This window comes from Etheostoma cragini, chromosome 18 (assembly GCF_013103735.1).
Source record: "Etheostoma cragini isolate CJK2018 chromosome 18, CSU_Ecrag_1.0, whole genome shotgun sequence".
NCBI lineage: Eukaryota > Metazoa > Chordata > Actinopteri > Perciformes > Percidae > Etheostoma > Etheostoma cragini.
Window position 1 is genome coordinate 10,817,715 of NC_048424.1, and position 26,982 is coordinate 10,844,696.

The 26,982-nt window shown below is 40.8% G+C and overlaps 2 protein-coding genes across 9 annotated transcripts; one reads left to right on the plus strand and one right to left on the minus strand.

The window, feature by feature from the left end:
• Positions 1-337: 337 nt before the first annotated feature.
• On the plus strand, positions 338-15,998 carry snx9b (sorting nexin 9b). Of its 7 annotated transcripts, none has more exons than XM_034900873.1 (20): positions 338-657; positions 2,284-2,370; positions 3,705-3,779; positions 4,808-4,939; positions 5,659-5,736; positions 6,816-6,978; positions 8,517-8,552; positions 9,736-9,871; positions 10,178-10,265; positions 10,823-10,948; positions 11,090-11,207; positions 11,312-11,442; positions 11,558-11,661; positions 11,799-11,902; positions 12,116-12,193; positions 12,371-12,447; positions 13,363-13,452; positions 14,066-14,180; positions 14,269-14,360; positions 14,514-15,998. In XM_034900873.1, exons 1-20 carry the CDS (start codon positions 646-648, stop codon positions 14,559-14,561), a joined length of 1,890 nt encoding a protein of 629 aa, XP_034756764.1. In that variant the 5' UTR covers positions 338-645; the 3' UTR covers positions 14,562-15,998. The 7 variants fall into 7 exon arrangements, with proteins under 7 accessions (XP_034756764.1, XP_034756765.1, XP_034756768.1 ...); XM_034900874.1 differs by having other exon boundaries at positions 339-657; positions 10,181-10,265; XM_034900877.1 differs by lacking the exon at positions 5,659-5,736 and having other exon boundaries at positions 339-657.
• Positions 15,999-16,780: 782 nt separating this feature from the next.
• si:ch211-203k16.3 (angiopoietin-related protein 7) lies at positions 16,781-23,911 on the minus strand. 2 transcript variants are annotated; one of them, XM_034900882.1, is made up of 9 exons: positions 23,750-23,911; positions 23,050-23,296; positions 21,585-21,800; positions 20,368-20,487; positions 20,148-20,262; positions 19,888-20,025; positions 19,432-19,648; positions 19,133-19,328; positions 16,781-17,726 (listed from the first exon to the last, which is right to left on the minus strand). In XM_034900882.1, the coding sequence occupies exons 2-9, from the start codon at positions 23,200-23,202 to the stop codon at positions 17,580-17,582; spliced, it is 1,302 nt and encodes a 433-aa protein (XP_034756773.1). In that variant the 5' UTR covers positions 23,203-23,296; positions 23,750-23,911; the 3' UTR covers positions 16,781-17,579. The 2 variants fall into 2 exon arrangements, with proteins under 2 accessions (XP_034756773.1, XP_034756774.1); XM_034900883.1 differs by having other exon boundaries at positions 23,050-23,311; positions 23,750-23,897.
• Positions 23,912-26,982: the final 3,071 nt, after the last annotated feature.

A 26,982-nucleotide genomic window follows, 5' to 3' on the forward strand; every position in this document is an offset into this window, starting at 1 on the left:
ATATTTTAAAAAGGAAACATAGCTTGTGTTATCGGGCAGATTTCCAATTTGACTGACGATATTATTATTTACAGTTATTGAAGTGGTCATATTATTATTATTATTAATATTTTTATAAATAATAATAATAATTATTATTATTATTAGGCCTATCAATTTGTCTTTTTCTAATTTAACATTAACCATTTTCAATGTATATTATTTTAAATATTTTTTTAATTTATTTTTTTCTTACGTTTTACCTAAAGTGAGCCGGATTCAATTTTTTTTAAATATTTTTTAACATCAACTAGTCATGTCTTCGAGGGCCAAAGTCGGACCGAAACTACCTTTCCGGTTTCTCTCCGCAGCGGGTCCCTCCCTCCCTCCCTCTCTACTGTCAGCAGCTCTCTGAGCGGTTCAAACTTGCAGCCACATTGAACTAATCCATTCCTACCGTCTTTTTCCAGGTTTTGAGTTTTTAAAGTAACACACTGTTCTTCGTAATGTGTTAGAAGTCTATGGTGCGGCGGCTCTTCACCGGGAAGAATTACCGTCTTGTCTTCGCTTTTAGTTGAAAAGCAGCGGGGGAAATGTCCAGCTGAGGATTGGAAATCCTGAAAACCGCAGGGCCCGTTTTTGTAATGATTGATCAATGCTTCGACAATGGCGCTAAAGGTTAGTGTGACAACTTTTCTAGGCTGTTGTAACGTCAACCCGGGTGTATTGTCTCCTCCAGCTGTGTTTTTATTTCATTTTTCCTTTACTAATAACGCGGGTTGTGGACTTGTACAGGCACAGACAGAGTTGTAGATTCTCGCGTTAGGTTTGTAGGGAACACTTCACTCGATAAGCTACATATTAAAAGTCAAAACTTAATACTCTGGTGAAAATCGCGTAATGGACGCTTACGACACGTTTGTATACAGTAAATGTGACAAGAATGTTTTTGCTATACATGGAAAATGTGTCTCATTAGGATAGTGTCTTGTGACATTTTACTACCGTCCCAGTTTTTACCTCCGTGGAATTCTGGGAAATGTAGTCTTCTGTGTGTGTGTGTGTGTGTGTGTGTGTGTGTGTGTGTGTGTGTGTGGTTTTGTTCACTAATCTTCACATAGACTACTGTGTAAAATCATCATTAATACAATTAGTTGTAGTATTATTGATATAATCAATTGAGTTACTGTTAATGTTAATAGTACTAGCAGCCTATGAGTGTTACTATAATAGGTGGGTAGGTCTGAGGTTTATTTTAATTGCAGCTATTATAGGTAATCATCCCCTCCAAACAATACAAACTAAAGAAACAAAAAAATAAAAAGAAGTCAACTGTCCAGAATCTATAGATATGCAAATATTCTTAATTTCAAAATGTTACTGCTCCACACAAGATGACTGCTACTACACTGAAAGGGGTTAGATTTTTGTTGAAGTTACGTATTGTACCATTATTGGTCTTGTGATGTCATTAAACTTTACTGGTGGCACGTGTTAAAACCTGTCAAACATCCAAGTAAAGTAAAACATTAGTTACATTAAAATAATACCCGAGGCTGAGGACAGAAACATTTGTGTAGTCCCTGTTTAAAAAACATCATCCAGCGTCCTTGATTCCTGGGGGTTGGCAGGCCAGCACTAAAATAGATCTCTGTTCAGCCAAGAGCAAATAGCCATGGGTTAATGAACAAATTAGGTAGATAATCTGTGAAGTTAATACTGTTTTAAAAACATATGGCATGCATACTTTTTAGTATAGCTAGGAAATGATAATCCAAGTGAATGTGCATAGTAAAATTGAAAATTAAAAATAATTGAGTGGGTTGGCCTTAAAATCAGCAATAATGTGAACTGTGAAAAGCGGGTCATAATTAGAATAATTTTCACATAGTTTTTGTGTGGGTGTGTGGGTGTGTGAGTGTGTGTGTGGTTGGGTGTGTGGGTGTGTGTGTGTTTGTGTGGGTACATGGGGGAAGTACAGATTAATAAATGTGGGTCAGCGTGAGAAGAAGTGCAGGCTGTCCTGTATTAAACTGAAGCAGGTAATGTGATGGTTCTGGTCTTGTTTTTGGTTGATACTGGTGCCTAGTTCAGAGTCAGCATAACATGTCCAGAAGAACTAGTTTGGCTTGTTCACAGCCCCTAATTTAACTAACTCTACAACAGTTATAATCCTGAGGGTAATATTGGGTGTGTTGGTATAGGTGTGTACACGCACACAGGCATAAAAAAACAATATTGTTAGACATAAAAGTTTTCATCAAATATGCATGTTGTATGTGTTTTTTTCTTGATTGTGTTCAGGCACAAGCTTTATATGACTTCACTGCTGAGGCTGGAAACAACGAGTTGACGGTGAAAGAAGGCGAGACACTTATTATCACCAATCAGGTAAATCTATACCAGCACGTCTCTAGCTTCCTTCTATCTCCCCTATACGCAGTAGACACTGGGTGCAGGATCCCACTGCCTACTGCTGCATTGGCAGGTGTCTTTTTTTATGACTTATTCAGCTTGTTTACATGAAGCCTTAATGTGTGGGTTTGTTGGTGATTCCTGTTTTGTGTTCATCATGTCAAATTTGTATTGGGTTTGATGTAGTTTGTATTATCTCATCTGATTATGAAGAATGAATCTGGACCTAATTGTTGGTCACCATTGACACTGGAAGAGGAACACATTTAGTTTTTCAGTAATTCATATTTGAAGTGGTTGTATTTTCTGCCTAAAGGTTTGGTATTAGTTATAGTAGCTATAATACCTTTGTGTGTTGTAGCCTCAACATACAGTATTAATGGTCATGTGACTCTTCCGAACACCGCGATTGCAAACCACCATCCTATGGAAGGCCCAACTCACATGATCTCAGGTTGCATATAAACAAGGAGTGTCACAAACGCGTACAAAGGAAGGAAAGAAGGGAGTAAACATGATGTCACCGCCTGTTGCCAACAGTTCGAAGGTCACTCACTGTGTGCTGATCTACATTGTTTTAAGCTAATCAGGAACTATAAGGAAAACACTTTTTATTTATTTTTTCTTCTTCTTCTCGTCCGTGGAGGAATTTGTCCTGGAGCTTTCAGTGTGTTTACAGATACCTGTGTAAACTGGTCATTGTTAGCTAGCTACATAACATACATACATGAGAAAACCTGCTTTCCGTTACTGCAGTGGTAAATTAAGAGAAACACAGTTAGAGTAACCCAGTTACGTTTTTCTGGAGAAACTGGATTTCTCCACTTTTTATTGCACAAGTGCATGTGCCTTTCAAATACTTTATACGGTAAAAGTAATTATTGCTGTGGCAGCAAGGATCAAAGGAGGCATTATTTACTCATAGCAATGTGTCAACAAGATCCATAGTGTCTTAACTGAAAGTGAGTTGGTTTCAGTGGACGACTAATTCCACAGCAGCAATACAGAGTTAGCTCTCTCATTTTTACTGTCCTCTCGCTATCACCCAAATGCTCCAAATTATGTCAAGGCTGCAGCAGCATTCACACATCCTTTAGAAACAAGAGGATACATCTGAATACTAACCAGTCTCATGGAAATCTGTGTTTTAGAGTATTCAAGTTACTGCAATGAATTTAAACACATTCCCAGATTTCCTTTTAATGTGTTTTTTTTCTCCCGGCACGTTGGTCTTTTGTTTGGATGTGATGCAGACACACTTATCTCTGCTGGCCTGATGTTGTTTTTTGGTCTCTCTCTCTCTATTTCAGAGTATTGGAGGCGGCTGGATTGAAGCACAGAACTCCAGAGGAGAGGTTGGACTGGTGCCAGAAGACTACATTGAGGTAAGACAGACAGTTGCTCAGTGTATGATGGTGATTTCACAACAGAAAAATAAACCAGGAAAGCCATCTGCTATCACACTTTGAGGTCAAGATGCACACTATGTACTGTCTATATCAGATTGATACCAAACATTTGACATTTCAACCGTTAAATGGCTCCATCATTAGGTATGTGCCGTTATAGCCAAGGATAGGTTCCTACTTTGTCTGTTGAATGTGGAGCTGTCTCTTCTGCAGAACAGGATATGCCTCCTTTAGTGTTTTGCTGATTCTGTTTTTTTTTTTTTTGTGTGTGAGTGTGTCCACTAACTGACCTCATCATGGGGATATGATTCACTCTAAAGACATCCAGAAAGAGACACAGAGAGAGTTTGATTAAAAGTAAAGTATAGCCGCACTCTAAACAACCCTCACTGCAACATCTAACAATGTGGTGTCTGTGTGCACAAGAGAGATCGACATTATCCGTCTGTTTCATGTAGCAAACAAACAAGCAAGCTCATGTGGATGTGTTTGTCTGATCTGAAGTTACCTCCCCAGCTGCCCCTAGACTGTTTTACTTTCTTCAAATCATAAAAACCCACTGAAGACAATTGCACTTGTAGCTTATGTAACATCTAATGAAAAACATCAGGTTGCCGCCGTTTCATAAGCAACTACTTTCTATTTTATTGCACTCTACTGGTAGGAATAAGATTTGCAAAAACAGAAATAGCCAGAATAATTAAGTGTGGGATCTTCATATTGACAGCAAATGGCAGATTTAAAGGTGTAAATATACTGTATAATGTATGTATGTATGTATGTATATAATAAGTGTAGCCAGCCAGTGCTATCACACTTTGGATAAACTGAGAACGTTTAAAAGCCCAGTTTGCAACGCTGGGGAATGCCAAGGAGACATGATCACATTACCACAGAAGAATGCACCTTTAAAAGTCATTAACTCACCCTGGAATATGTGGATTTGTTTTTCTAATGGGACTGTTTTCTGTCTCTCCCTCTGTCTGTTATGTGTTAATTTGTAGTTCAGTAAGCCGGTACCATCGTTTCCAGGAGCAGGAACTGCAGCACCTGCTGTAAGTGTGGGAAATGTTGCAATTCCAGACCTCGCCATCTTCGATTCCTTCGCTCCTTCAGCAGCACCTGCACAAAACCAGGTAATGCACACACTTAATGAAGGTTTGGGTATTTTAAATTCGTAATAGTGTCATATCAAATGCCTGCCTTTTTTTTGGGCTATTTACGGACCTTTAGTTAAAGTTATAGATACCTACAGCATTGCCATGCACAGAGCACCTGCCGTGTTTCCATTTGTCCAATCAATAGCATGTGTGATGTTGAATAAGAAGCAGAAGTGGTCGATGACGTTCATGCAGCCTGTGTGATCACCAGAGATGCAGAAGTGAGAGCAGCTGCTGTGGAAGACATTCATCGTGGTCAAGTCATTTATAACCGACACGTTTTTTTGCTCTAGTAAAATTGAACCAAGAGGAAATAAGTTCAGTGAAATATGTCTCTGGGCAGGAGGTTCCACCAGTATGAGCGTATTGCTGGATCATTAGAAATCTAGGCACAGGAATGGGTTGAGTCAAGGCAGGAAATGTGTCAGCCGTTATCCCTTATGCTCTTTTTCCTTTCACCCACACTCTCTCTCTCACACACACACACACACACACACACACACACACACACACACACACACACACACACACACACACACACACACACACACACACACACACACACACACACACACACACACAGACACACATAAACACACATAAACATGTCTAGCATCACTTTATTCCATCCCGTGCTGAATGTAAACCTTCACTGCTGCCGCTTTGTGATGATGTCACCTTCTTTTCCCCTTAAGGTGGATGCTGGGGGCTTAAGTCCCCAGCCGGACTCCCCCAACACCCCAGTTTCCCCCTACCTTTCGTCCCCTGATGAGGTAACCTTCATGTAGGGGTGGTGGGTGAGGCCAGTGGCATGAAACCAAGCCCTCCGACCTCAACCATTCTCTGCCCCAAGCCCCCTCCTCTCTGATTGGTCTGCTTTGGCAAATTCCCCCTCCTACAGTACTCCCACTGCCTGCAGAAAGCATGATCTCACCCTCTCCGTACATCTTGCAGTACAGTGCACACTCGCACGTCACCAATCGACTCCCACACTTTTTATCTCAATTGTATGAATCAGCACAACAGCAGACGACATTCAGTCATTGATCATTGTATCTCTCGTATAATTGACTAATAACACAGATTAATCATCAGACCAGGACACAAGCATTTACTCAGTGATAATCAGAATCTCATGAATTACCTCCAAAATGTTTCTAATGCCATTTTGACTGACTGTTGTTTAAAATGTTATCTGTTTATGTACAGTAAGAAGGAGGTGCTAAATCTGGAAAATGCTGTTGGAGTGTTATTTTGCGCTGCACTGCTGGGATTATTTGTCATTGCAGCAGTTGTTTGTGAAACTACTAGTCCATTTATAGTACTTTTCTGTATGCCTGTGTGCATTTTGTGGTGTTTTAAGAGACGCTGCACTAGTTCTGGGTTCAGGCAGCTCAGTACCTGGTTAGCATTAAGCTAACTGCAACGAACAAGAGGCACACAGTCACTCTATTGCATGTCTATGACCACAAGTTGTCATAGTGGTTTACAGTTCGTCGGCCTTTGCAAGCATGGCAAGTAGTTGCATTTTCAGCTTGTAAGATCCTAAAAAAGAACATTCATCATTGTAAGCAAGTGTCTGCATTCCATATGGTTGTGGTATTTGTAGTTACTGCATGTTTTTACAAACTACACTGTCAACTTAGATATCTTAACATATTCCCTGTTAGGGGCCAGGTCTGCATCCTGTGTTTGAAAAAGCATTGTTTAAAGACTACTGTCAGCTTGTCATTACAAACAGACTCCAAACTAGTCTGGACTCTGTGTTCTCTCTCTTTCTTCACTCCTTCTCCATACTTGATCTGTCATTCTTTCGTCCCTCACAAATGTTTTCTCCCTCTGTTTCTTCCAGGCTAGTAACAATATTGATCCCTGGTCGGTGTGGAACGCAGACCCTACGGGGGGCTCCAACAATAACTGGGCGTCCAATCCAGAGGGCACCCAGACTGGGAAGGGTCCTGGTGACCCCTGGGGCTCCGTATCACAGGGTCACCCGCAGGCTTACCAGGGTCCAGGTAAGATAAGCTTAACAACCGTGGTTAGCCTGAAGTTTGAAACAGAAGATGTTACAGTGAAATCAATGCCTATGATCTGGTGCAATTTATAAATAGTAAATTTGATTATATTATAATTCATTCTTGGGGTTGTACTTTCACTACTTGGTAGTACTGCTATTAAAAAACCTTTGATAATCGAAATTAAGAAACAAAGACTATGCTGCACATTTCATTCTGAAGTGCTTCTTCTATCTTTTCAGGTGATTATTCTTGTTTCCTGTCTAATTTTTAACAGGACCATTTAAGAGTATTTAAATCTAAGATTTCTGAAGGAACAAACATCATGATCCAGAAATTGTTGGTGCTAAAAACAGAGATTAAAACCTCTACATTGTGAGTCCACGCATGGGAAGGTCACACAGTTTTTAGCTCTTTGCGTCATTATCTTTCTAAACGGTTAAACTGTTTGCAGATGGTTTTATTTTTAAACTGTAATTGTGGGGCCGGGATAAATATAAAATAAATATATATGGCTGGATTGGATGAGGTTCTGGAAAGCCAAGACCTACTGTGGATCCCTCTGGAGGTGTGAGCTTAATTCATCAAATAATCAAAGTTTGTAGTTATAAGCCAGCTTGATGTAACACTGCACTGCAACCCAGTTGGGTTATGTGGCTTGTGAATCGTGTTGTACGTTTAGAACAGCCTAGTCAGACTGTTGTCAGAATCCGCTGCTTGTTTTGTATTATTACGATAGAGGTTGCTATATCAAACATAAATGTTTACATTTTTTTCTACAAGCCACCTCTGTAGACATGTGGGGAAAGTTCTCTGTTTGGGTGGAAAAGGAGGACTTCCTAAATGTTTCAGATGACTAAGATTATCTGCAACTATGATACACGCCATGGTCTTAAGACAGAAGAGGATTTAGGGATTTTTAAAAGGTGCTTAATGTCCCCCCCACTTGTTTTTACTTTATATGTATATTTTAACTTGTGTTTTATGTGCACCAGCAAGATTTTAAAACTCATGTTTCACAGAATGAAATCTAGGCCAAGTAGTCCTGGCGAACAATGCTGAAAATTAATTGGAGTACCAAATAGGGTTCTCATCATAGAACAATATAGGAAAGACAAATATTTTTGCCTGAATGCCATTTCCTGATACTAAGTGAAATACCTTGAGAATAAACAGCAAACTCAAATCTGGAACTCCAGGTAGTTTGATGTAGTGTTTATTATTTGCAAATACTTTTTTTCTGGTCTTTACAGATTTGCATTGACTTAACATTGATTTAACTCCTAGATAAGGTTCTCATCAGTCGCCTGGCTCTGGCCAGTCCCTCCACAGACACGCTGCAGCTTGTCGACAGGACAATCAAGTCGTGACTCTGTTTTTGCCACTAGGGAAAAGTTAGCCTCACTCATGATTTACAAGGACAAATTACTTGGCTTATTTTTTTTTTTTCCCAGTTGTTATTGTAGAAAGTGAACTGGTTGAATAAATGGCAAAGAGAATAATTAACAGATTTTTCTTTCTTGTTTCTCTTACCAAAGACATCTACCCATATCCTTACCTTATCGATAACACAGGTATCCCGTGCATTGCCTGGTGGAAGCTTTTTCCTCATTTTTGAATGTATGTGGGCTGGCAATAAATGCTCATGAAGACCAGCAAATAGTTTTAGGAAATGATTTACAGACTAAAAAGCATGTGTGTGAGGCATTCCGTTTGTATGTTGATATTAACACTATATTAACTTTATTGTGATGTGGGAATGTGTCAGTTGTAACTGACCTGAGGAGTGTCACTGGATTATATCTGATACATGCAATGTATTTCTGCAGTTGACGAGTTTCACAGCATGTCTGCCCGCCAAAAGACACAGAGTGGAAACTAAAAACAGAATGAAGTTGACAAAGGGAGGTTTAAAGTTTTCAGGCTGGTTAGCCAAACTTTGGAACAGATGACGGCTACAACTTTGGCTAGGCTAGGCTAGTAATCTTTTAGCAGTACTTTTAGTTCAGAAGTTTCTCTAAATTCTTTGGTTTGTCCAATCATGGTTGGATTCAGCTTTACCCTCATTTTATCTTGGATAACATACTGAATTGATGTTTGATCATCAAAATTGATTCTTCAGTTACAGGAAACTAGAAAAAAGTAGTTACATTTAGCTTTAGCTCAGGCTAGCTGTGCTAGCTCTTTCTCATTAGCATGTTTTGTAGTTTTGCAAAGTATACATACTTTTTTCTCTGAAATGTTTCTATGGCATTGTAAAAGTATATAAGGTAAAACAAATGGCAGAAATTCTGATTCTGGTCTTAACTGAATTTTGACCAAATATGTAGTGACTGCATCTTAGCTTTTTTTGGGGCAGGTGTAATGCAGCAGTGCACTTTCTAACATATCTGTTGTGCATGTGTGCGGGAATGTTTTCTCTAATAGCTTGAGGCCACATTCCACCCTCAAGATTTGCCTAGCACCACAGTGTCTTAAGCACACTCTATATACAGTATTGGTGTGTATTCACCTCTCCTTTTGAGAGTACACAGCCATTTGAGAAAATCTTGCTGTGCAAGTTCTGTATTAATATTTTTTATTTAGGGGTGGAAAGTGAGAATTGGTTCCCATTTAGAATCTGGTTCAAATTGTTGGCTGGTTGTGTCTTTAGCTGTACCTAACTTATTTTACACCAGGGTGCATAGGTTCTTGAACATAGAATATGCACTTTCTGTGCCTTAAACACAACTTTGTGTGCATGTGTCTTCTCCTTAGGAGCGGAGGATGATGAGTGGGATGATGAGTGGGATGACATGAAGTCCACTGGAGGTTACGCCGAGTCAGAATCTGGAGATGCCGGAGCAATACAGAGAGGAGCTCATGCGTCTTCAATGAAAATCTCCCTCAACAAGTAAGACCTAATAAGGCAGTAAGACACAAGGCTTTGATTTTAGTTTTATAAAAAAAAAAAAATTAAGCAGCAGAACAGTGTTGATGGCAAACATCATTGTCAAGCACTGGGTACAATACAACACATCACTGTGTTTGAGAGGAAAAATGAAATGGTTTGCAATTAGATTGAGCTGATCTGAGTTGGTGCTGAACACTGTGCATAAGCTGAAATGGGCCTTTTAGATATTGGTTTATGGCTCTCTGTACTCCCAGAAATTCATGCACAACATCATGGTGAAATTTCAAACTTATCTTTCTCTTTGAGCAGGTTTCCTGGCTTCTCCAAGTCTGGCCCAGAGCTCTACCTCCTATGCAAGCAGATCGCTAAGGGCAAAGAAAAGCTGCCAATCTATGTAGGTTATCTCTAAATATCCACCCAAAGTGTTTACAGATTATCATCAGATGTCTTTCCTTGTTATATCAGTGGTAGTGGTAAATCAATTTAACCTAAATGACTAAACTAAATACAATATGCTGTATCATAACAAAAGAAACACAGAAAAAAGAGTTGATTATTGCAGTAACAGATGTTATAAATTGACTGTTCTTATATAGCACTTTTCTAGTCTTAACAACTACTCAGAGCGCTTGTACATAGTGCAGGAACCATTCACCATTCACACACATTCATACACTGTGGACAAGGCTGCCGTACAAGGTGCCACTTGCTCCTCAGATAAACACTCACACACATTTACACTCCGATGGCGCAGCATTGGGGGGAACTCAGGGTTCAGTGTCTTGCCCAAGGACACTTCGACATGGGACTACTTGGGACTGTAGGGCCAGGGATCCAACCACCAAACTTCCGAAAAGCAGACGACCGCTATTCCACTAAGCCTTATTAACTAGTTAATATGCCATAAAATGCAAAGCAGCAGGCTTCTAAACCTTGTGTTTTCAAACTCAGGTTGGAGAAGTTGGTCCGGTGTGGTTTTACCCAGAAACTCAGCTGGACTGTGTTGTGGCTGATCCCAAGAAAGGCTCAAAGATGTACGGCCTCAAGAGCTACATCGAGTACCAAATCACACCCAACGTAAGTATCCAGTACCATGTAAACATTTTTTACATATTCAGTAAAATAAATATGATATTATATGGTTAAAATAGTGATAAAAGTTTTACCTCTAGTGTGTTTGACTTGCTTTGCCTATAATTCCATGTTATTGGTTTGCAGACCACAAACCGACCAGTCAATCACAGATACAAGCACTTTGATTGGCTGTATGAGAGGCTGCTAGACAAATTTGGGTCAGCCATTCCAATTCCCTCTTTACCAGACAAGCAAGTGACAGGTACGGGCCTGACTCTGTGACCAAGACATAAAAAAAGATGAACACTGCTGATAAATACATGACTACTATAACATCTTTTCTGTGCATCCTCCCTTCTACTGCAGGGCGTTTTGAGGAAGAGTTTATTAAGATGCGTATGGAGCGGTTGCAGGGCTGGATGACCAGGATGTGCAGGCACCCGGTCGTTTCCAGCAGTGAAGTATTCCAGATTTTCCTCACCTACAAGGACGAGAAGGTGTGCTGTTCCTCCTCTACTCTCCCTTTTATTGCGGAAGGATAGAATCGTCTTGTTGTTATTATTATAGTTATTATAGTTATTATTGCTTAATTAAAATGGTTCATTGGTACAGGACTGGAAGATGGGGAAGAGAAAAGCAGAAAAGGACGAGACAGTGGGAGTGATGATCTTTACCACGATAGAGCCTGAAGCTGCAGACCTGGATCTTGTGGAAGTGTGAGTTTCCTCAGACTTTACTCTAAACTGCTACCAATAGAACCCCGGCTCCAAAAGCACCAACATCAAGCAAGTGGCTGACTGTTTGTTAGCCTGCCTACAGTTTATTGTGTGTAAAATGTGTCTTTTGTCCACAGAGAGCAGAAATGTGAGCAGTTCAGCAGGTTCACCAAAGCCATGGATGACGGAGTGAAGGAAATCCTCACAGTGGGCAACGAGCACTGGAAGAGATGTACAGGCCGTATGTACACACTGCACTAAATACATGTTTTACCACACACAGGACACACCTTTACTCTGCCCTAAGTACTGTTTGTATTAAAGAATGGTTCTTTGTGCTGAATATTTGTCAACTCAAGACAAGATTCTGTGTCTGTCTGTGTGTCTGTGTCTGTGTCTGTGTGTGTGTGTGTGTGTGTGTGTGTGTGTGTGTTTCATTTCTTTCCCTCCACAGCTTTGCCTAAAGAGTACATGAGAATCGGCAAAGCCTTCCAAAACCTTTCTGCCGTCTTCAACAGCAGTGGATACCAAGGTACAACAATAAAACAATGAATACAAATATGCGGTCAAATGTTTATTTGAGGGACACCTTTGTAATCATCATAACAGCAGAAGTAGATGCAATTTCCTATGCAACCATTCATTATGTGGAAGTATGTTTTAAAACAATTTGGTACTCAGATACGTTTCAACCCCTTCTCTGCTGTAGGTGAGTCAACTCTGACTGATGCCATGACGGCAGCAGGCAAGACATATGAGGAGATAGCTCAGATGGTGGCAGAGCAGGTTGGTACTGTGATCTAGAAACCTTTAGTGTTTCCTTCATGTGTTTGTTATTCTCACCCAAACAATCTATTCTTTTACTGCTCATGCCTTAAAATTCACCAAAAGTCCTGACAGGGCTGTTGAAAATACTGCACTTGTTTTTTTCACGAACAAGGCAGTGGAGCAGAACTTGAAGGCCTCTGTTTCCTCAAAACGTCTTTTGAGTTTATTTTAGACCTGTTTGTCAACTGCAGTGTTTAGGGTTCACAGTATTTCACAATGTCTTTGAACGTTTCCTGCTCGCAGTTAGTGTTTACATCCTGGTTGTGGCGTTTTTATTGACCCCTTTAACCCAGCGTCCTCTACGTGAAATCTGTATCTGTAAAGGAAGAGGCCACTAGCAAACCTCTCTCTAGGATAGCATGAATCTTGTTTTAACCCACTAACCGTATTTGTGGCTTTTCTGACCGTGCTGTGTAGTCTGATTTGGTGTGGTGTGTAATAAAATGAAACTTGGGCCTTTTTTGATGTCCCAGCAGCTTCCAGAGGGACGATTCATCTGGTAAGCTTAAGCTGCTCCAGACACTTTTTGTCAGTGCTACTGTGGAATTGTTGGTTTTAGTTTAGCTATTGTTATATTTTGGACATGGATTCATGTTAAGAGCCAAAAGTCCAAAACATTGCAGCATTCCATTGATAAATTCAAGCATTTTCTTCTGGTCAGAATCTGCTCTACAAACTTGGATCTCCATTGTTTAGGCATTAGTCTTTTTTTAAGCCTTTAGGCAGTTGTGTTAAAATTAAACTTTGAGAAGTTACTTCTGTGTAATCCTGTTTCCCTGTGTTCTTATCACTTTTTTAGATATGTGTTATTTCCTGTTTTTGATTTCAGGTTATATTTATATGCTTTTGTCTCTGTCTGTGCTCCCTTTACAGCCCAAGAAAGACTTGCACTTCGTCATGGAGACCAACAATGAATATAAGGGTCTTCTTGGATGCTTCCCGGACACCATCGGAGTCCACAAGGTACACTGGGAAATAGGAAAGGTTTATAAGAAAGCACATTTTCTTCAGGGGTAAACTGTTTCTGCTGCTGGAGCCGGTTGCACCAGCTGCTCTTACATTCAAGCTCAGCCTTAGTAGTTTTTACTAGGTAGAAAAAGACATATTATTCTCTACGTATTCACAAATAAGAAAATTTTATAAGAATCTTACCTACTTTTACGAAGCAATGACAAGTTTAATATAGTATTGATTTGGAAAATATGTTACAGCTAATGATGCTACATTTCCTATGTACATATTTGATTGCTTTTGGTTAGAAAGCGTCACAAGTGTTTCCTAGCAGCAGCCAATTAACACAAGTTATTAAAGTCTGCACTAGCTCAGACATTCCTAAAGCCTAATAGTGCAACTCAATTTAGTGAACCACTAGTTTAGAAATGAGCTTGTAGTTGTTTAGAACTCAGTGAGTCAGAGTCCAGAGGAGTCACAATATAGTGAACGTGTACTACTGTCATTTAGCTTCTTTTTTAATTGCATCACCTTATCTGGTTGCAGGTGAGTTAAATGGTATTTTGTCTTCATACTATGTCACTGAAGACATTGCGTTGTCTGCCTATTTTTCAAATTCTTGCAGGCAGCCCTAGAAAAGGTGAAGGAGGCCGACAAGTTGGTGGCCACCAGTAAAATTACCCCTCAGGACAAAGTCACCATGGCTAAACGAGTCAGCACCATGTCATACGCATTACAAGGTAGCACACTCACTCAGGAAACATTTAAGCAGTGGAGTTTATCTACGTATCAAATCTGATATCTGGTTTATCCCCTTGTCTCCCACAGCTGAGATGAACCACTTCCATAGCAACCGTATCTACGACTACAACAGGGTCATGCAGTTGTACTTGGAAGAGCAAGTCAAGTTTTACGAGACGGTAAAGCATTTTTATCGACCATCCATCAGCGTAAATTGGAGTCTGTAACAGCCTGTCCTTTTTGTTGCCTTATTACCTGCTGAGCAGTCACATAGTGCTCACCAGCCTCTGCTTTTGTATTCAAGCCCATTTTTCCCTTGTCTGAATCTACAGATTGCCGCAAAGCTGAGACAAGCACACAGTCAGTTCACAACAATGTGAAAGCAATTGCCTTCAGTCTCGCACTACAAGTCAAGAAGAAGTTAAAACCCGGAAAACATCCCAAATATTCTTTCTTAAACTGCATCCTTTTCCCTGTCTTTAATTTAAATTTCACTTCTCTTGCTTTTACCTCATCTCTTCTCTCTTTACTGCTCGTGCGAACAGTCTCAGCTCATGGCGTTACTTTCGTCTCAGAAGTTTATGAACAGTTAATGAGCATGTGCAGCAGCTGAAAAGTCTTTTAGAGCTGTAAATGATAGCTGAACAAGACACACTTGTGACATACACACCCTTTCCTCTGTCCAAGGTCTGCAGCTTGTGACACCGAAGTAAACACCGGGAATTGCTATATTGCGTTGAGTTTCTCTAATGTGGTGCAGCAGTTTTGTACAGCTATAAGTGACAACATGCCTTTGCTCACATTACATCTCCGTATTTTAAAGCAATACTCAATGACGCAGTTTTTCATTTTTCCAGGTTAGAAATAGTAAAGGATAAGATTTACATGCGTTGTCTGGACAGTGATGTAGTGATATACTGAAACCAAAAAACCAAAGCCTCCTTCCCTTCTGTCAAGAGGACAGCAGGGGGTGTTTGAATTTTGAATGCAGCATTTGCAACAAATCTGAGCTTTACCGTTTTTTTTCTCAAACAATATTTTGAGACCTTTTTCGCATTATTACCGTTATCATTTGAGAGAGCCCTAACATCTTCATGAAAAAGCATTGGGGCATTCCTTTTATTAACCCAAGTCTTGGAAGAGTTGTCAAAGGCAGAGTGTCTCCTCTGCATGTCCACTGCTGGCAGTCCCTCCCCCCCTTTCACCCTGCTCTTCCTCAAGAGCCAACAGGAAGCTCAACTTCCTTCCCGACTTGCCCCTTTGGGGAAAATAGAAATATTGACCCCAGCATGCGTCCCGTGACACTGCAGTTTCATTTCAGGAAAGACAAAATGTGGGGGATAAATGATTTTCAGTTTGGGTTAATTATATTAAGAGTTTGACATTAACGCCAAAAGTCAATTAAATAATGCCTTCCTCCTCCTCACTACCAGTTCTCCCGAAGTATATGTGTCCCTTATTTTTACTGGATTATAGTGTTTTATATGAAGGTGTAACAGCCTAGTTATCTGTTAAAATCTGTACTATCAAAAGAGTTTGGGACAGAGCCGTGGATTATGTCATGCATGCAGTTTTGCTTTTGCTTTTCACAACCCACTTTTCAATCAGTCTCTAATCTTGTTCACTCTGTTTTCTTATCACTTGATACATGAAAAAATATATATACGTATATGTATATGTATATATATATATTCTATCTAACCTATCAGGTGCTTCTTGTCATTGAGATACTATTTTATGTATAGGCGTATTTGCAATAAAGTCTAACTCAAAGAGGAGCAAACTTTCATTTTGATTTATTAAACAGTTTGTACTCATTGGGAGTTTGTAAGTTTGTGTGTGTGTGTCTGTCTGTGTGTGTGTGTGTAGGGTTAGTTAATCAATTTGCTCATGCATCAGATGCTAGATCTAGGGGCGGTTACTTTTTCTACTCTGTTGCTGTTTTAAGCGTAATACTTCACACTGTGTGTGTGTGTGTGTGAGAGAAAGAAACCTTGTCTTGTTCTCTGCACAACCCACAAATCACTGACTTACTCACAGTAAAGCCCTTATTTGCTCGGCAGATTCGTGTGTAGAGATGGAAGGGAATGAGAATGAGTTGGTAGCCTGTGCGAAGGGTCAAAGAGTGTGTTTGTGTTTGTAACTGAGGAAGTGAAAGAGCCCGCTTACCCCACATCCAGCTCTGGGCCCCCATCGCGTGCAGCTGGATGTGCAGGCCACATAACGTAGAGATACACAGTAAAGGCATTCTCATGTTATTTTTGAGTATGTGTTTTAGGGTGTTTAGGGCTTCATTGGAGTTTGGATCACTCCTTCCAGTTTTAACAGATTATTTTTTAAATAAAAATACTCAAACTCTAAGATGTCGTTAAACATTTATAATTCTGTATCCTTTGGCCTACGGACTTTACATCTGCTCAACACATGCCTGCTATGTTGACACACACTTGCCAATAGGCTAAAGTTCTGTGGAAACCCATGCGTGAAGTTATTTGAATGTAAGTAACACTTACTGGATGCCGCAGATAAAAAGTAGTGTGTGTCTGTGTGTGTACTTTCAGATAGGAGGTATCTCTAATTTCCATCTGTCAGAAAAGTAGTGTCACATTTTGTATATATAGTGTTTATTGTAAAGTCCATACAGTATGCAAGTACACACACATCTTCTCTGCCTGACCCTAGACTGTGATACAGTAGAACGTTTTTTTTTTAAATCAAAAGGGTTATTATATCTAATATAATTCAGTGTTCTTATGTTCTGACTTATTATATTAATAAAACCCTTTTTATTTCAATAAACATTTTACATAATGGATTAAACTCATAGTTGGCTGAAATGCAAAATGATTAAAATTGAATAATAGAGTAATCATAAATATGCAATAAGCACACATTCAATAAACAGTCACATGATCTTCCTGCCAGTTGCACAGGCCTCTTCTGTGAGCCTCGTATGTCATCTCATCGTACAAATGTACCTTGTTTTTGGCTGGGTTGCTATTAGTGTTGTAGGTGTCAAAGTAACAAACTAAAGGTAGAAAATATGGAAGAACTCACTTCCCTGTGGCTGAATGAAAAATGAGTGTGTACCAAAAAGAACTCTACAGTACAAAGTTTTTGTTTTCAAAAATATACAGCAGACAACGAGTCCAGAGTTTTGAGGATAATGAGCTTATCGACCACATCTGCACATACAGTGGTTTAAAAATAGCAGGAGAGAGGCCATTGTTGTATTTTCATAAGAGACAGCATTCCGTCCTTGATAAGCTCTGTCAAAAAACATCACTGGATGTCATCATCATCATCATCATCATCATCCTGGTGTCTCAGTGACAGGCCCATGTGGGCTGCTGTTGGGATTCTTCCTGGGTCCTAACCAACGTCATGGTCCCAGTGGTTCATGGTGACACCCGAGTTCGGAAAGAGTGTGGTCGGATCATCATGCTGACTTTGCGTAGGGAGTAATAGTCAGAGTCTCTCCAGGAGTACCAAACGATCCCATCAGGACCCAGCGGCCCCTGGCCTTTAGGGATGTAATGGCCTCCCTGCAGGATAAGGAAGTAGTAAACAATCTCATGACTTTAAAATTACAGTGAATCAATCAATGCCTTTGTCACTGGATCCTAAACTTTTTACCAGACAGGAGGCAGTTGGTCAAAATAGGCAACTTGGTCAAAATGGGTGTGGGTTGCTCTATTCTCTCTACACCAATGACTGTGTGTCCAGTTATAATAATGTTAAAATCTTCAAATATGCTGATTACAAAACAGTAGTAGGGCAGATTAGTGACAGGTGTGAGTGTCACTCAAGTGGCAACCTTAGAGGTATGGTGAAAGAGGAACAACCTATTTTTAAATGCTAACTCAACAAAGGAAGTAATCATAGATTTTAGGAAAAACAGGTAAGTTTACTTCCTTTTATCATGGATGACCAGGCAGTGGAGAAAGTGTCAAGTTTTTTATTTCTTGGCACCAATATATCTCAGTCCCTGAAGTGGGAGGTCAACACCAATCTCATTATAAGCAAAGCCCACCAGAGGCCTCCGTTTCTGTGTTTCTCAAGAAGTTTGGTGTAGCTAGGGATGCAGAGCTTCAGTTTTACAGAGCAACATTGGATAGCGTGCTAGTCTTCTCCATCACTGTCTGGTATGGTAACTCCACCTCTTCAGACAGGAAGCAGTTGGAGAAGGTGGTGCAGACCTCATCCAAAATTATAGGACATGCCATCCCATCTAGCACAGAAAGTACTACACAACCCCTCCCACCCTGCTAGATCCCTTCTCCAACTACTGCCCTCTTGAAAGAGAGTTCAAAGTCTCAGGTACGAACCCTCCCGCTTTTTTAATAGTACTTACCCTGGCACTATTAGGCTCCTTAATGCTCAGGCACCTTGCAGAGTAAGCCTGTATTAAATGCACCTTATTCAAATGAACTTTATAGACTCCACAATACACTATATGGGAAGTTGCAAGGTCTTTACAGCTTTTAACTGGTTTAAATGACTGCATGTGTGATTGTCTGTTATGTACTGTACGTTCCTGTGTATGTACGGCCTTTTTAAATCTGATTGGCACCAAAACAAATTCCAATCAACTGTGTTGACATGGCAATAAAGTATTAAATTGAACTTGAAGTATTGAACTTCGATCTCCCCTATGATTAATTTTAAGTAATGACGCAGTTGCTTTTAGCCACAGAGGACACAGAGGATTAAAAAGAGGTAGTTTTATCTTGTCTTGATTTTCTGAGTGCGAAAGTTGCCGGACAACACCAGTTTCTGACCATAGCTACACTGGGAAATACAGAGAGAGTTTTGTGTAGCTGATAGTCCTAATGAGTTTTATTTCAACTGGCAATGGCTTGCATGTAACAGATGTTCATTAATGTAAAAAGGTTACGCACTAAAGCTTTAAAAGTATTAAATAAAGTCATGGCTATCTGTGTATATTTACCCTGTAGTAGACGCCATTAAGGTTGGCGTAGAAGCACTGGTTGTACCACCAACCACCGTGGGAGATCTCAGCACAGATGTTGCCACTGTCTGGCGTGCTGAAGGCCTGCTTGTCGTGGTACCAGCTAAAAGAGTCTTGCACTGTCCCACTGAAGCCTGACACATGGAGACGGTACTGATGCTCCTCATCTTCCACACTGCCCACACACACACACACACATGCAGAGGAACAGTAGGGAAATGATGCAAGAGGCAGAGCATGTGTTTGTCAAATATTTTGCACTTGTGCGTGCCACCGACCTGAAGCTCTGGTAGAGGGCATGTTTGTGATGGTTGCTCCAGTCCTCCAGGTCGATGCGGAGGCTGTAGTCTCCCTGGGTGCTCAGGTCATGTATGTGGTTATTGCCCAGCCAGAACTCTGAGTGCAGGTCGCCAAAACCGTCCCTGTAGTCCCTCCAGTTGCGGTCAAAACTCAATGAGCCATCAGCACGCCGCTGAATCACAGTCCAGCCACCACCTGAGGCATAAAGAAGGTATGGCTATTGGATGAGAACGCGTACACTATGTGATGTCTGATGGGTTGTTGGACTTGCTCCTATCTGGCAAAAGGAGGAATACAGGTGGAGTGCATCACAGCAAACTTGGAGCTGATACTCCAGGTTGGGTTTTGTGCGTTGATTGAACTGGATTGAAATTCAGCTTGAGTTTGCAGTTTGCCAACTTTCTACCCTTGTTTTGATTGTGTATGCAACTCACCATCTGTGTCCATGTCACAGTAGACCTCCACAGGCATGCCAGCCATTGATGGCACCACTGTATAGAGACCTGATCTCCTCACTCCATTGTAGTAGATGGAAGCACAGTCTATGGGACAGTTCCTCACATGCTGAATCTCTGAGGGAAGAGAATGTGAGACCGGATGGATTGGGAGTAAATCAGCAAGAGGAAATTGGTGCCCTCTGCTGGGAGATCGTCGCAGGTGAGAGTACATGTACTGTATATTTCTGAGAGTGTACCTGGGTGCAGAGCTTCCTGAGCACTCATCAGCGGGCTGGGACGGACGATGTTGACCGAGCACCCAGGGCTCCTTTTTACTTTATCCACCAAAAGTGTGACATTATGGAGTTGGTTCTTAACAGAAATGCAGTAAAAAAATGTGAACAAGCAGTGCACTTAAGTTGTAATGTTTCTGTTCCTTAAACACTGAAATTGAAATAGTACTACTAATGAGTTTACCTGGAGGTCTAGGATCAGAGTGCCCTGTAGGTGCAGCAGGGTGGTGGCTTCGGTATAGTGATGCTCCAACTCTTGAAAACGCTGCTCCAAGGAGTTATTCAAGTGGTTCTTCCCTTCACTCTGACACCATACATAAAAATATCCAAACAAAACATGGGCGTTACCTGAGAACTGTGTAAGTAACCGTTAAAAATGGGGTAAAAGAAGAGAACTTGAACCAGGCCTATACATGATTACTACATTTTTCTCCCTCTGCCTACCCTCCAGACCAAAAGCACGGGCCCTCTTTTATAAACTTAAAGTCAGACACTTCAGTGTGTAGTCTATTCCTAGTCTTGACATGGAGGATAACACTAACTCCCATTACCACAAACCCTGGAGCCCTCACTCCTGTGCCCTGCTCTCGTGTATAACACACAAAACACATGAACCCTATTTATCGCCTTTTGTCCAACTGAGAGTCTCTGTTTGTGTAGGCTTCCTGCCTGAGACGCATGAAGCAACACGTGGAAGAGTAGGAGGCCAATCCTGTTAGTGACTAAGGTCAAGGACATGCTGGGGGGGCGGAGAAGCCAGCTTGATGACCAGGCACTACATTACAGTGCAGAACTGTTTCCTGTACAGTACTAAAACACAGCTCTGGATAGTATTTGTTATTCGCAGTGACAGTTCCATTAAATTGCAAAGCACGATTTTAAACAGCTACTCAGTGTATACTCAGAACACATTCAAAAAAACGTCCTCCTTTGAAATGAAAGAAGATTGTTTCCATTAAACCACGTCCAAGACTTATTTGATCATGATATTTGAAACAGTTATGTCTGAAATGTCTCTCTACCAAAAGGCCAGAGGCAGAGAGAATTAAAAAAAAGTTTACATTTACCAAAAAGTCTGGCTCTAAAAAGACAGGCCTATAGTTAATGCTCCCCTCACACACACACAAACACACACACACACACACACACACACACACACACACACACACACACACACACACACACACACACACACACACACACACACCAATAAGTTTATTTCCCAAATGAGTTAAACAGGTATATTCTGTCACAGTCCTGTCCAGTCTGGAAAAAAAGTAGCAGTCACATTGTCACAACATCCGGTGAGCTGCAGGTGGACTAAAGCAAGCGCTCAAAGCAGTTGAAAGGATTGTTGCTGATAGTTGACCCAGCTCTGCTAAGTCGATGCGGAGCTCTCACCTGCAGCTCGAGGACTCTGATGCGGTGTCTGTGGCCCCTTAGCTCCTCCTGAAGCTCTGAGATGGTCTCCTTCAGCGTCACGATCTGCTGCTTCCTCTCCTCATTCTCATGCAGCCAGTAGGAAACCTCGTCTGTGCAGCGAAACATATCCGGGCATTTCTGCTCGTCCAGCTGAGGCAGCGTGGCCACCAGCCGACACATCCCATCCCTCATCACCTGTTAGATGACAAACAACTTCTAACTTCCAGACCTGCTGTTGCTTAATAGTGTCCTAATATCTGTTAATACAAAATGTATCTACAGCCTCCAATAGACCTGTTGTGAGGGGGATTTTCTCTCTGGCAAATCAATTATTTCCACTGTGTGGAATGTGTCACATTCAAGGTTTAACTGCAGTATGTTTTTTTTTATTTTCAATGTTTCAAACCAGCCACAAGCTGATCTCATGCTTTCAAACCTTTGTGCTGGTCAAATACTTTATTTTGCAGCTTAATTAGTGCTGATATCACATGTCATATCATGCCTGTATAGAGTACATCTTGGTAAATGTATAGTCATAGATCTTTACTATACTATACATTGACAGCTATCTCTCTGATATGCCTATGTTTATGAGGCCAGTGTGCAATGTTGCAAGTCTAGAAACAGGGCTTTTTAAATGGCAACATTCTAATGAAATACTTTGATTTTATTATTAAATTTGCTGTATTAGACTAAACATACATTCCTATCTGGTTATTCCATTCATTAACTGTTTCTAAATAGATTTTCCAGAAATTTGCTCTAACCCTGATACATTTCGAAAATGTTACAAACGATTTTCATGTTACAGACGATTTTCAGGATATCCGTATCACCTAACCCTGTTTACAATAAAAACACGGCTGCCTCTGGTTTTTGGCAGACGATCCTACCAATGCAGGGACAGTATTTAAAGACATCATTCTGGCCTAGTTGATGGTCCCCATTATCATTCTAGGTGATTTTACGATTACAATATTAATTAAAAACATATCCTTAGTTTATAAAATAGAATATGATGCGATGCTGAAGATTAAACTACTCAACTTTCCAACTGCATTTGTTAACTCAAGATCCCTCCTATTTCACTTGTAGACCATTGGAGGGGACCTGAGCCATAGGTTGGTAACTTCTGGACTACTCTACCTGCAACATGACCAACTACATTAGTAAAATACTTCTTGATATATCATTAATACCCATTTAATAATGTTAACATATCAGTCACAGGGGCCAAATTGCAGAACACAAACTTCTCCCACGGCTGTCTCGCATGTTTAGTTATATATTTCTGGCAGAGCATTACATTCATGAAGTTCTTTCTGATTCCAGCAGAGCTGAGCTGCAATTTCACACCGCTGACACATCTCTGGAGTAAAAGGAGGAAACAAGCTTGAGAACAACACTTTGACTTGTAGCCTGTATTCAAGTAGTATGTAATTACCTGGTTAGTGTACTCCCCGCACTGGGATCCCCCGCCAATACGAGTGGTAGTGTTCAGGTCGTCTGCTTGGGCCTCAGGGAGCAACACGATGAGGATACAGAGAGCAGAGCACACGCTCCAGCCAGGAGGGTTGGTTAAGGACAGAAGAGACATTGCTGCCGCCCACTTAGTCTGTCCCTGCCTTGTCAGTGAGAGCGACGGGACACGGGAGTGTGTGCTTCACCATGTGAGGCTCTGATGGCTCTTCCTACCGGGAAGGAAACTGAGAAAAATCAGTGTATTATGCTCCTACAATAGAGTTTTGTCTAACTCATTAAGCCACCAAGATGAATTTTTCTCTCTGTCTCTTACAGTGCACACTACTTTCTCTCAGTAGAACTAATAGGACACAAACAAAAGTGAGATTAATTAAGAGGAAGGTGATCTTGTCAGTTTATTACATTAGTGTGTCCTCAAGTAACTTAAACACACACAAGCTTGCGTCACTTGCTCTTAAAGCCAAACTGAGGTTTGGATTTAATTAAGCTTAATTAGGAGGCAGGTTAATAGGTATATGGTGTGTTCTGTCTAAGTCTCGCTCAAAAACACACACAAATGAACAGATATCATGACATGTACTGTACTATTGTACTGTCCCAGAAAATAGATTTCTTGAATCACTTTTGTCTTGTAGCAAATGTAGATAAGGTGGTGTACTCACCCCAGTTACAGACCATCTTCTATCCCATTCCCGGCCCATTTCAGGCCGAGGGGTTCTCTCCATTGTCCTCCTATCCTTCTCTATGTGTCCTCCTGTATTGCTTTCTCTCTCTCACTCTGTGTGCCTCATGCTTATCTTCTGTCCCTCTCTCTCTCTCCCCCTCAGTGTAGATATCTTAGTCCCATAATCCACCTCTAAGAGGATTCACAACGCCTGAGGGATGAAGGACGGCAAACAAGTAGGGAGGCATAATAAAATTATCGGTATTTGGGAAATAAGAGAAAAGGCCACACAATCTCTACAAAATGCTTTTCTAATTTATTGGCAATAACCATATTCTTTCAAGATGCAACTTAAGTACAAAAGAACTTGACATCAAATGGAAGATATACTAAATTGGGTTTTCATGGTAATATTTGTAATGTTGTGAGGAGTAACATAAGTGTGTTATAGACATACAGAGTCCTCAAAAATGAAATACCAATATAAATTAAAAATAAACATAGAAAAAAAGAAATAGAGTCAGTGCGGTTCATTAAATTTGAATTGAGATGGAATACACCCATCAACAAATTGCCAACTCCGGGAACCATCACCTTGTCGTGGTGGAGAGGTTTGTGTGTCCCTATGAACCTGAGGGCTGTGTTGTCTGGAGCTGTGTGCTCCTGGTAGGGTCTCCCTGGGCAAAGTGGTCTCAGGTGAGGGCCAGACAAAGAATGGTTCAGAACCCCATGAGTGAGCGAGGCAGAGAGGGAGTGACCCAGGGCCCTCCGTCTGGAGCCAGGCCCAGACAGAGGCCTGGTGTCCGGGTTTGCCACAGAGCCCGGACGGTCACAGCCCGAAGAAGCTACGTGGATACTGGATAAGCGGATGAAGATGGATGTATGGACAAATTCCCAACACACATCAGCACCTAAATAAGTTTCATCTACAGGCACAATAGTCCTGCTCAAAGCTAGTCATAGCGAAGGCTGGTGTGAGTCAAAGTATGAGGGGTGCTGATCCTATTACAGTAGCCAAGCTGCTTTTTACATCTTTTTACTCTGGACTATGGCTCAGCATACATGGTCTCTTTGTTAAAAGAAAAAAAAATTGAAACACTGTTGAAAGCCAGATGATTTGGTTTTATAGAATTATAATGAAACAGCTATTTTATAACATTTTCTAAATCAAAAAGTTCCTAATGTGACTGAACTATGTCAATTCACACACAAAACACTGCGTCAGGGAACTATGGAGCCTCTGCAGAGAAGTCTGGGCAGCCATCTTCCTGCTATTCTCAAAGGACTCTGCACATCACACACAAGATAGGGCAATGCAACCTGGACAAAGCATTCCAAATGTAATGCATACACAATGTTCACATATACACTCTTGGAAATAATAATAATTTACAGTGTTTTGTGTGTACAGAAATTACAATTTACACTCTGTTTTTGTTAGTAATCACTACACACAGGCCTGAAATGCACAAACACGCTCGGGTCCTACTCATGCACAAACGGAGAGATGTCAGAGTGAGTGGGCTGCCATTGCTGGTTGGGTGGATACAATGCCTTGTTCAAGAGCACCTTGCAGTGCCCAGTTGGTGAAGTAGCATCTCTCCAGCCACCAATCCACCATTCACTACATCACTTTCATTCCATACTTGAGACTTGAACCAGCAACCCTCCAATTCCCAACCCAACTCCCTACAGTCTGAGTTACTGCCACCCCTAAATGTAAAACATTCCTCAAAAAATGTTTTCCTGTTGTACTTGCTGGTGTCTGCTGTAAGCATGTTAGAGAAGACTGTGTGTGAGGCCACATGGTGGCACCATGTCACAACTTAATTACCTGCTGGCACTTGACTGTGGTGAGAATAAGCTTCCCTACTGAAGTGCAAAAGAGAGACAATACAGACAAAATATAAGTCGACAGAATTAAAGGACAAGAAAGGCTGCTGCTTCTTTCTGACAGGAGACAATGAAGCCAGAAAAGAGCAGGAGGCTTAAAGTCTGCTAACGTGATGGAAAGTGGAATCTTGGTGCCAGAGGCAAGCACTCCAAGGCTGTTTAGACGTATGGTACGTTTAAAGAGAGAAAGAGCAATCCTCATTACATTTGAGTCCAGTTTTTATTCTATAAGGAAACTCAATTCACAAAACATTATGGTGCTAATTAGGCATTTTTGTGTCAGAAAATAAATCATGATCTATCTGAGCCCATATTAGAGTCATTCATCATCAAACTATAAATTAAAAAAAAATTTACAACACAAATATTTCATCAATACATTTACATTAATGGACATTGTGTTGGATAAACTACTGTTGCCCTTGACCGTGCAGCAACAGATTCCCCTTGAAAGGCTTGTAACAGCAGCACAGGAAGAGCAGGAGCTCTAAAGTAAGCAAACTGACTCATTAATGTCACAAACAGTGTTTTTCCACTACATGGTACCTCCTGGACTCGCTTCGACTGTACTCGCCATTTTTGGTTTTCCATTACAAAAAAAGTCCCTGGTACCTGCTGACAGGTTCTTTTTTTAGTGTGTCCAGTATTTAAGCCAGCAGGTTTTCTTTTGTAGTTGCTGCCTCCAGCTTCTTCTGAAACTAAATTTGTCTTCCGTTTGTGGCAACAGCCAAATGCTGAGAATGACAACCAGCCATGCTCGCCTCATGCTCCCATGAGATGGTACTTATCTGCAACAGAAAAAGTAGGACGGGGCACCGCGGTCGAGTCCAGCAGGTACCATGTAATGTAAAAACACCATTACACTGCAACTATCTAAAGCTGGCCAACATAAGATACTTGTCGTATCACAACAGTTTAAGCAGGAAAACCTGCCAGCATTTTAAATTGAACAAGGATGCCTTACTGCTCATGAATTCAACTTCACATTTAAAAAAATAAATTGTGTTTCTTCTCTCAAAAGTAACAATCTCTTGTTTTAAAGACACAAGTGGAAATGTGCAGGTAAGTCAGTCTGGCTCGTTAGTCCTTTTTATTATATTTTTACATTATTCACCACTTCTAATACAGCCCTTTGAAATTACTTTAAGTCTGTGACTAGTTAATTAATGAAAGTTATAAATTATTTGTTGTGTAAAAAAGCAAGTTAACATTTGTTATGACATTGAGTGGCTTCTTTTAGCAAAAGATGAGGCTGGGGGATGGTTGACAGGATGCAGGACAGGTGCTGATGGTTTCAGAAGGAGGTGGGAGGTGTTTCAGGCCGTGTGTTGGGAACTT

Bases quoted from the DNA above. Each gene is read 5' to 3' on its own strand.
- si:ch211-203k16.3 (XM_034900882.1), bottom strand. From the start codon at position 23,202: ATGTCTCTTCTGTCCTTAACCAACCCTCCTGGCTGGAGCGTGTGCTCT. The intron at 21,801-23,049 runs GTAATTACATAC...GTCATCTAACAG, and splicing joins GCGGGGAGTACACTAACCAG to GTGATGAGGGATGGGATGTG. The intron at 20,488-21,584 runs GTGAGAGCTCCG...GTATGGTGTCAG, and splicing joins TCAGAGTCCTCGAGCTGCAG to AGTGAAGGGAAGAACCACTT.
- snx9b (XM_034900873.1), top strand. The intron at 9,872-10,177 runs GTAAGACCTAAT...TTTCTCTTTGAG, and splicing joins ATGAAAATCTCCCTCAACAA to CAGGTTTCCTGGCTTCTCCA. The intron at 11,662-11,798 runs GTGAGTTTCCTC...TTTTGTCCACAG, and splicing joins GACCTGGATCTTGTGGAAGT to AGAGCAGAAATGTGAGCAGT.